The following is a 9,286-nucleotide window of genomic DNA, read 5'->3' as shown; positions in this document are numbered from 1 at the left end:
AAGTTTAACCAGTTAACGGATTAAACGGGTGGGCTGGAGTGGTCTGTGCAACGGGCAAGGACTGCTCCAGCCCAGCTGCTTTCAATCCCACTCTGAGCTACTGGCTCCCAGCCTATGTGGGGATGGAAGCAGCAGCAGGAATAGGGGGAGGGATTCTGGCTGCCAGCCCACACAGGCTCCTGGGCTGGGAGTTGGCAGCCTCACGCAGGGTGAAAGCAGAAAGCCAGGGGACGGAGGGAGTTGCTGGCTCCCCACCTGCGAATCTTCTGGCCTCACATAAAAGACTTCCAATTCCCAGCTCTCACGGGCTGGAGCAGCTCTCAAGGGTGATGCTTACCAGGTAACCAGTTAACCATTCATATCCCCAGCCCAAATGCCATACCTGCCAGAGCCCACTGCCACGCTGGCCCCCCCCCCCGATGCTGGCTCAACTGGGCTCCTGTGGCTGGACTCCCAGCCACTAGCTCTGCTGGCCCCCCTAGAGCCCGCTGCCATGCCAGCTCCCCTTCCACAAGCCTGGCTGGGTTCCAGGCTGTTTGCCCTCCACTGGACAAGGAACATCTGTGATCTTGCCAGGCTATGGATGTTGCCAGACCAGAGAGTCCCAGCTTAGAGAGGTTCAATTTGTAGTATCAGCAGTGCAGATACTACAGATTTATTGGTTGGTTTGCCAAATCTAAAAATTTAAGGCAGCCCATGAACTTTTGAGTCTCTACCCATAGCTAGTTTCTATCTCTATAAATGAAAAAAACCACTGGAAGACAGTAAGAGGTGCTGAAATATTTGTTTTTGAAATTTTATTACAAAAATATATTTGCAAATGTACAAAATTTTGAATGAAAAATGCTAGTTCTTAAACATTTATGCAATAACTTAATATTTGCAAACATACATAGAGGATATAATGAAGTCCATATCATACCATAATGTTAGTGATGCAGTATCTATGTTTATTGACTTTAAAAAACACCTGTTCGTAGACCATATGTCCAGAATTACTAAAAAGCCCAATGTCTTGAGCATCTTCATAATGTAAAAACATGCACGTAAATAATAACCCATGAAGCCAAAAGTGGTTAAAAAAATTCATGCATTTTAAATGCTTACTTTATATTTTAACCCTCCCCCCAGTGGGCCCATACACAAAATAGATAAAAAATAAATAGACCATCAGGGAAAGATATTGCAATTTTTTCCAATTTAAAGTCGAAGGAAGATATTGCATCTTAACATTTTCACACCAATGTCAGATTAAACTGAGGTGAAATATATTGCACACATTCCTCCTGTAAAAGGTATGCTGTAGGCAAGAAACAATTCAAATAGCTGGGGAAAATGGCTGGTTTCTCACACCCTTTTAAAGATAACATTCCAAAATAATCACTCTTTTGAAAGTTTCCCAGTAATTACATACTTGACTAGATAGGGCATTATAGGTTCAAGGAATGCACCAAAATGAAGCAAAACAAAATGTAGGCAAAATGAAACATGTCCATTAGGAAATGTTCAAACATGCTGAATATCAATACCTGGCAATTTGTTGTTATGAAACTAAACTTAATAATCACTCTCGCAGTTTGCCTCAATTCTTTTGTAAATGTTTTTTACTTCGACAAGATATACTGCTTTCAAATCAATACGGGTTTGGCATCTTCCATAAAACTGTGCAAATTAATGTAACAGCTACAAAACTGAGAAACAACCTTAATTTTGTGAATAATAAAGCTGTAAATCTTCAAACTATATTTGAAGATTATCATTTTTAAAGTGACTTAACAGTGACCACATAAATCACATCCTTAGACTGATAATCAATTTTGGGGATAAAGTCTAAACTCCTAAACTAACAGTTTTCGCTCTCAGAGCTGAAGGGTACGATCACATTAAGTAGTAGTTTTTACCAAAATAAAAAGTCACTTTAAATGATGTTAAGTTGTTATGACCCATAGTAACTAGCTATGCATTAGCAATCAGTACTTGCAGCTAATATAAATCAAGCAATGAAACTAACTTGACAATTTTAGAATACAAAAGTTCAAAATAGTCAGAATAAAGCCATCAAACGACTTCCACATTATAAAACATCTCCAGTTTTATTCTGAAGCAGAGCTTCTGTTTTACAATGCAATCCTTCGTTAAAGAGGTTTCTCTGTTAAATTTTGTCTTATTACAACAGTTCGGTATACTACAAGAGACTCCAGTTCTCCCAGTGTGTGTCTGTTTATACATACAGCAGTTGGAGTAAATGTGGGTAAGAATTCAGTGTGAATAGAAATCAGTTGTACTCATTAGAAAGCTTGCTTAGTCATCACTATGCTTTATATTCATTCTGCAAACTGGGAAGACGACACTTTTCCAGGCTAGTGTAATATAAAAATTTAAGAGAACTTGGCTTTACCAATATCTTGTTGAGGTTCCTCGACAGGTATAACACAAGCACGTTAAATAAAAATGTTTGGGGTTTAGATCATAATCACCTTATAATACTTTGCTAATTAAAACAACATTCCCAAATGATCAACTGTTCATGACTTACAGACTTAAAATGAAAGTCCAATCCATATGAGAGAAATCTTTAGTATCCCATCATTTCTATAAATCTTTGGATATGGCATTTTAAGGATGTGACTGTATTTAACTGAAAGTTAACACAAATATTTGTAATTGTTATTATCTCAGTAATTCCTTTTCTCATTTCTATATTGGGAATTCCTCTTTCCAGTCACCCTCATTTAGTAGAAATGCTTTAAAAAAAAAAAAAAAAAAGTCAAGAAAGTTCTGTTTCTGTATTTGTTGAAGCCAGAGAAAAGACATCTAATGATGGCCTTAGTTATTTTCCACTAGGACTATATCCAAGAGCACTGCTCACTAATTTGGCATTTTTCCCCCGTTCTTTCTCCTGCAGAAAAGGTCTTCAAGTTTTATTTGTATTAGGTGTATGGACTTAAGTAAACTAATGAAATTTACATTGCTTTGTGCATATTATTATAAGTCTGGTAGGTGTATAGGAAGATCACCTTCTTCCTTACAAGGTCCAGAAAGTCTTCCTTGCTGAATTCAAATGCTACGATTAATGCTTACATATTGGTAAATTCACATGATCGCTAGCACATTTCCCTGAATTCTGCACACTAATATAAAATACTAAATATTTTAAATTGAAAACACTGAGTTCAAAGGTTGAAAAACTCTTCAGAAGGCAGATTTTGCTAAACAAAACCCTTTTCTATTCATGCACAAAGTTCAAATTAAAATAATTATTAGACATATGAAAAACACACACAATTTGTTATAAGCACACGGATTTGTGACTGAGTCACAATTAAAGCTTAGTTGATCATTTCCAATGAAATGACACTGCACCCTTGACTATGCCAACATTATTACAACTAATCACTAGGATATTCTATTTTATACAGCCAAACAAAACTTGTTCCTTCTTCATTGCAATAGTGCTTGGAAAAAATAAGCAAAGCATCCTAACTGGTTAAATTTACTACAAATTATCCTTTACCAAATATACCAAGACCTCTCTACTCAAAAACCAGTCCTTAAAATAACTATTGCTGGAATCAACTGAGACCTATTTTAAAGTATTACTAAGTACCTTTGCATGCCATATAGAAATAAATATAAGTCACTGATAGACCAATAGCAGCATAGTAAAAAATAACAAGAGATTCTTTTCTGACTTCAAGTGGGGAGACATGAAGAAATCGGATTCTTACAATGGTAAATAAGGATATGGTAAACCATATGTAAGAAGTGTTCACTTTTCAACTAAATACAACCCCTGTACTATGCAATGTGAAAAAAAACATGTAGGCAAGGGGTCAGTTTGCAGTTCTCCATCTGTAGAGTTTTCAGCGTGACCGTGCCAACACAAGTATGGAATGAAAACTCAATTCTAGCATTAGCCCATCTTTAGCTTAACAGAAACAATATACTGAAAATATTATAGAGTTCCAGAGAACAGGAAAACAATATAGTCTTCGAGTGGTGTTCTCTCTCAGATCTAATTTTAAGTACAGAATCAAGCTGTTACTTAAATAACACAATTGTCCTATCCTAGAAAATCCTCTTTTTTAGAGAAACTGAGCGCACACTACTGGACACGTACTTGTGACCAAAGATGCAAAAACCAAAACCTAAAGGATCCTTTCAAAGTAAGGATATGCATTGGGTAGAAGCTGTTTGTTGGACAAGAATGGGTAAAAGTATTTTTAACCCTTACCTCAAACATCTAGCTCTAAGGGCATCCAGCTAGTTATGATAAATGAGATTCCCCAGCCTGTACAAAGCCTTCACAACCATAAGTGGGTTTTACAAACGAGTTTTGTTCTGATCTGTGTAGTGTACTGTCCACTGGAGAGTTTAAAAACCACTACTGCTCCCCTTAACGTTTTAGTACTGAAGGTAGCTGGAAATAAAAGTCAGAGAAAACATGTGCTCATCCAGTTATTGCTAAAAAATGCAAATATGCAACTAAACAAATTTGACTTCAAAACAAAGATTTGCTGGTGATGATCACAGTGAAACCTAGATCACTTCTGAGAAGATTACTTTTAGAAGTAATTTTATAGTCTTTCCCAATAGGCTCAAAATTCAAGATGCTGAAAACTAAATATTCTTTTTAAAAAAATATTACAACTTTATAGATGAGGCATAATTGTTTCAGAAGCAGACATACTGTCAGTTGAACTGAATTAACTTCAATTATAGTTTGAGGTCTGTATTCTTGGTCAGGACTTGCAAGTAGACTTCATGAACAGTACTGAGAAAACTGGAATCATTCTGCAGGAGGGGAAAAGAGCACATGCAGAACATTAACTAAAAACATACACTTAAGTGCTGATTTTTCCTATCTAATATGCAAAACTTAAAGCCTGAAGAATGGGGAATATAGAGAGGATTAGCTGCATGAAGGCACAGCTACACAGGCATCACATAAATTGAGGGAGTGAGAGGCTGGGGGCTAGAAATCTAAGACCCATGATTATTCATGTCAAGTGGTCCTAACATCCAGCACAAGAAGCACAACAGCCACCACCATTCCAGCCCATGCAATTACTAGTAGTTTTAAATGGGTGGAAAAGAACGTGCATTACTGTCCTAAGGGAAGGTACTACAGTAAAACTCCATTAGTCCGGCATCCACTGCTCCAGGACTCCTGATGGTCCGGCACCATCAGGAACCCGGAAGTGCTGGGGCAGCCGGACAGGCTTCCCCTATTCAGCTGCTGCTGAAACTGACCAGCAGCTGAATCGGGGAAGCTGGGAGCAGAGCAGCTGGGGTGCTGCCGTGTTGGTCTCCTAGCGCTGCCCCTCGGGGCTACGGGACCAACCCGGCAGGACCCCAGCTGTCCCTGATTCAGCCGCTGCTGAAACAGATCGGTGGCTGATTCCAGGAAGCCCGGGGCAAAGCAGCTCTTCCCCAGGCTTCCTGGAATCAGCCACCGATCTGTTTCAGCAGCGGCTGAATCAGGGACCCCTGGGGCAGAGCAGCTGGGGTCCTGCTGGGTTGGTCCCGCAGCGCCATCCTTTGGGGTCCCGAGGGGCTGCGCTATGGGACCAACCGGGCAGTACCCCAGCTGCACTGTCCCAGGCATCCCCAAGAGCAGCTGGGGTACTGCCCGGTTGGTGCCGTAGCGCTGCCCCTCGGCACTGCAGGACCAACCCGGCAGCACCCCAGCTGCTCTATTGCAGGCATCCCCGATTCAGCTGCTGCTGAAACTGACCAGCAGCAGCTGAATCAGGGACGCCTGGGGCAGAGCCGGACTATTGTAAGGGGGGGCTATGAGGGGTCTGGGGTGGCATCCCCTCCCACTCCACTCCAGACCCCTCATAGCTTTCCCTTCTGATAGTCCGGCATATGTGATAATCCAGCACCCCCTGGGTCCTAAAGGTGCCGGATTATCGGAAGTTTACTGTAGTTTCACTGTCTGTCAAAACTCCTGCTGACTTCAAGCACATCAAGTCTCATTATTTGAGCTTCACAGGGGTACAAAGAATTTTGCTCTTTGTGCGTTCCTGAAAAGCACCAACATCCAAATCCACCTCCAGCCAATGCCAGCAATTATATGAAAAGACTTTCTGTGATGACTTACACTTCTAAGACCAATTTTTGTCTCAGCGTGTTCCTGGGCCTAAAATCCTAGATCAATATGGTAGCGGGAAAAAAGTACACTAATATGCAGTATTTAAAGCTATTCTAATTTTCTTATGTTCTAACCATTCTTAGGTTTGAGCCATTTCTTAGGCTCTCATCATTTATATATATTGATAAAGCATACAACAGACACCCAATCAATCAGAATGAACTGACGAATATTCTTCTCTCTCAGCATTTTTGCATTTCAGACCTTTGTACTCTACTGTGGACATATATAAAATAATCTCCCACTTCTGAGAAGGACAATTTTGATCAGCATTCAGTTTCCTGCCTCAATAGGGCATATACTGACTGTACCTCAAAAGTCACACTCCCTGTGAAATGGAACAGCACAAATAGTATCCTCAAGGTTATAAGCAGAAATCAGTGCAATCTGACTAATGATGATTGTAATCTCTCTCCCTCCCCACCCCCCTTATTTTTATATATATATATATATATATATATATATATATATATATATATATATATATATATATATATATATATATATATATATATATATATATATATATATATATATATATAATAAAAATAATTTCCTGATGGGCAACAGAATGACGTCATCAGGCTCTCAGGCTGCGAAAGCTGCCAGAGAGAGGGGGGTTGGCCAGCATAGCAAGAAGGAGGTTCAGCCCCCGAGAAAGCCGCCAGAGAGAGGCGGACTGATGAGCGTAGATCTCACGCTCTCTGTCTGCAAAAGCCTCCAGAGAGAGGGGGGCTGGCGAGTGTAGCGAGCAGAGGACACAGCCTCCTAGTAAATAACTAAATAATTAATACTAATAAAGACTGGTAGTTGAGCTCAGTTTGCAGGTTTTTCCTGGGTCAGCAATTTTTTGTTGTTGTTGCAGCTATTTGACCTATTCCCCCTCCCCCCCAAAAAAAGTAATGAAAAAGAATAAAAACAGCCACCAAGCTGAAATGACTTCCTATGACCCCTTCCAGTCCTAAAAATTTATCACTAAGAGCTATGTGTCTGTAGTCTTAGGTGCAAGACCTATCAGCATGGAACGAGCAAGAGATCCCTGATGTTGCACAAAGTTTTGTAACACTAGTGGTAATTTTACAACAGAAAGAGGCTAAATAGTCCTCTTGCTATGTGTCCCTATAGGAGCAATAGCTCGATTGTGATTCACTGAGGCTAGGTCTGCATTATATTGATATAATTACATCACTCAGGAGTGGGGAAAAAAATCCACATCCCTGCACAACGAAGTTGTACTGACCTCGCTGCCAGTTAGTAACTGACTGACAGCGCTATATCGATGGGAGGGCTTGTCATATCGACATAGCTGTCATTGCTAATGAAGATGGTTTAACCATGCTGACAGGAGAAGCTCTCCTGTTGGTATAGTAGTGTTTTCACTGAAGTGCTACGGTGGCGCAGCTGCATCAATGCAACTGTGCTGTAACGACATTCTAAGAGGAGAACCACCCTGAGGAAAGCTGCAAAACTGAACTGCAGAAGAAATATTAATTGATGCATTAAAGCATGCTAATTAAAACTTCCTAATTCATTAATCAGAATGCTTGCAGTTTCCATTTCAAGGTGAGCTCACACCTTAAAGGAACAAAAAAACAAGGAATATTTTGTTAAATAAAAATGGAACAAGTTAATATCAGATTGAGCTATTAATGAAATATATTTTCATTTTAAATATATTTTTTAACTTCTTGTGGATAAGATCATGTATCAAATCACGCCTTTTAACATAAAACCCCACAGAATGGAACAGGAACAATGCAACTTCTCCCTTTACCTACAAATTCTGCAGATCCCATGATATACACAAGAGGTCAGAGCAATCTGTAGAGTGGTCTCTGATTGTCTTTCTGCTCAGAGCAAATCCACTGGAACTGAGCTGCCAAAGATTGCAGGCCCTAAGATCACCCCTGGAACTCCCTTGTTAGAGGGAGCTAAGGCACAGGAGGAGCTCTATAGGAAGATTAATACATCCTGAAGCTGCATTAATTTTTCTGCAGATTTTCACAGAGATGTATGTTGATGGAAAAAGAAAAGGCCCAATGCATGTCCCTCGTGGCCTTACTCTCAGCTGTTCCCCATTTCATCACTAAACCTGGATCCCAAAGAGGATGTAAATTGTGCCCTCCTGGGAAGAAAGGTACCTTAAGTCGAGGGATCAGCTCTACACATGGAACTGTGTGGAATCATCAGGCTCTCAAGAGTGCTGAGCTCTTGTAACATCTACTGAATCCAGTGAGAGTTGCAAGTGCACAGAGTCTCATTACTTGCCTCCGTATTCAGAAAAAACCCCAAAGCGGTTTAATCTGATACTGACAGTACCTTTATTAGATGTATTAATGTTTCCTGGAGCTGAGATCTACTGAGAACAGTAGGAGGCATTGTCTGAATTTCAGTTGCTCCAACTGTGAGAGGAGAAGAGGTGCTAGCTTTATTTTCCGTTTCAGTAGATTTTGCCGCTGACTGTTGGAAAACACTAGGAGACAAGAGGACTGAAGGAGTCACTGTGGTGGTGGCTGTAACAAACTGAGAAGGTGTCACCTGCAAAAGAAAGTAAAATAATTAAGCACTCATGTACTGCAGACATCAGTGTCTTTGTAAGAACCTGGATGAATTAACCATTGTTGCTTGAATTAACCATTTATGTTATCTAAACAGAAATTCAGAGTACTTTTATATATCAAACTCTCAGAGACAAATATCTGTTTGTAAAGACTAATATGGATATCTGTAGAGTACGGGAGAGCCTTTACTGGGCTTCAGGGACAAGACTGCTGTATTTTACCATTTCAAACTATGACCGAAATCAGAAGAGTATCCAAAGCTTTTTCTTTCCTCTTAGGATACATCTACACAGCAGCATTATTTCATAGTGCATATCTATACTACAAGCCTTTATTTTGAAATAGTTTGAGCTGGAGGACTTCTTACTTCGACTCATGGAATCCCTAATTTCATGAGAAGTAAGGGAAGTTGAAGGAATTATGTTCTTCCTTTGACTTCCTGCTGTGTAGATAGTGCCAAGAGCCGAATTAAGCTATTTCGACTTAAACTACTCAATTGATGTAGCTGAATTTGCATAGCTTAATTCGAGTTTAGCCTTGCAATGTAGACGTACCTTTAGGATTCAGA

The 9,286-nt window shown here is 39.9% G+C and overlaps 1 protein-coding gene across 3 annotated transcripts in view; it reads right to left on the bottom strand.

Moving 5' to 3' along the window:
* Positions 1–758: 758 nt before the first annotated feature.
* The window catches only part of DCP1A (decapping mRNA 1A), a 57,240-nt gene continuing 48,712 nt past the window's right edge, over positions 759–9,286 (bottom strand). For all 3 annotated transcript variants that reach the window (XM_006129734.4, XM_025188057.2, XM_075938915.1), the window contains 2 exons: positions 8,477–8,695; positions 759–4,794 (listed from right to left, as the gene is read on the bottom strand). In XM_006129734.4, the coding sequence (XP_006129796.3) occupies positions 4,717–4,794; positions 8,477–8,695 (297 nt within the window). In that variant the 3' untranslated portion in view covers positions 759–4,716. The remainder of the gene's footprint in view (positions 4,795–8,476; positions 8,696–9,286) is intronic.

Source organism: Pelodiscus sinensis, chromosome 11 (genome assembly GCF_049634645.1).
Source record: "Pelodiscus sinensis isolate JC-2024 chromosome 11, ASM4963464v1, whole genome shotgun sequence".
NCBI classification, from domain to species: domain Eukaryota; kingdom Metazoa; phylum Chordata; order Testudines; family Trionychidae; genus Pelodiscus; species Pelodiscus sinensis.
The sequence above is the reverse complement of the archived record's forward strand: the minus strand, read 5'-3'. Positions and strand labels throughout refer to the sequence as shown.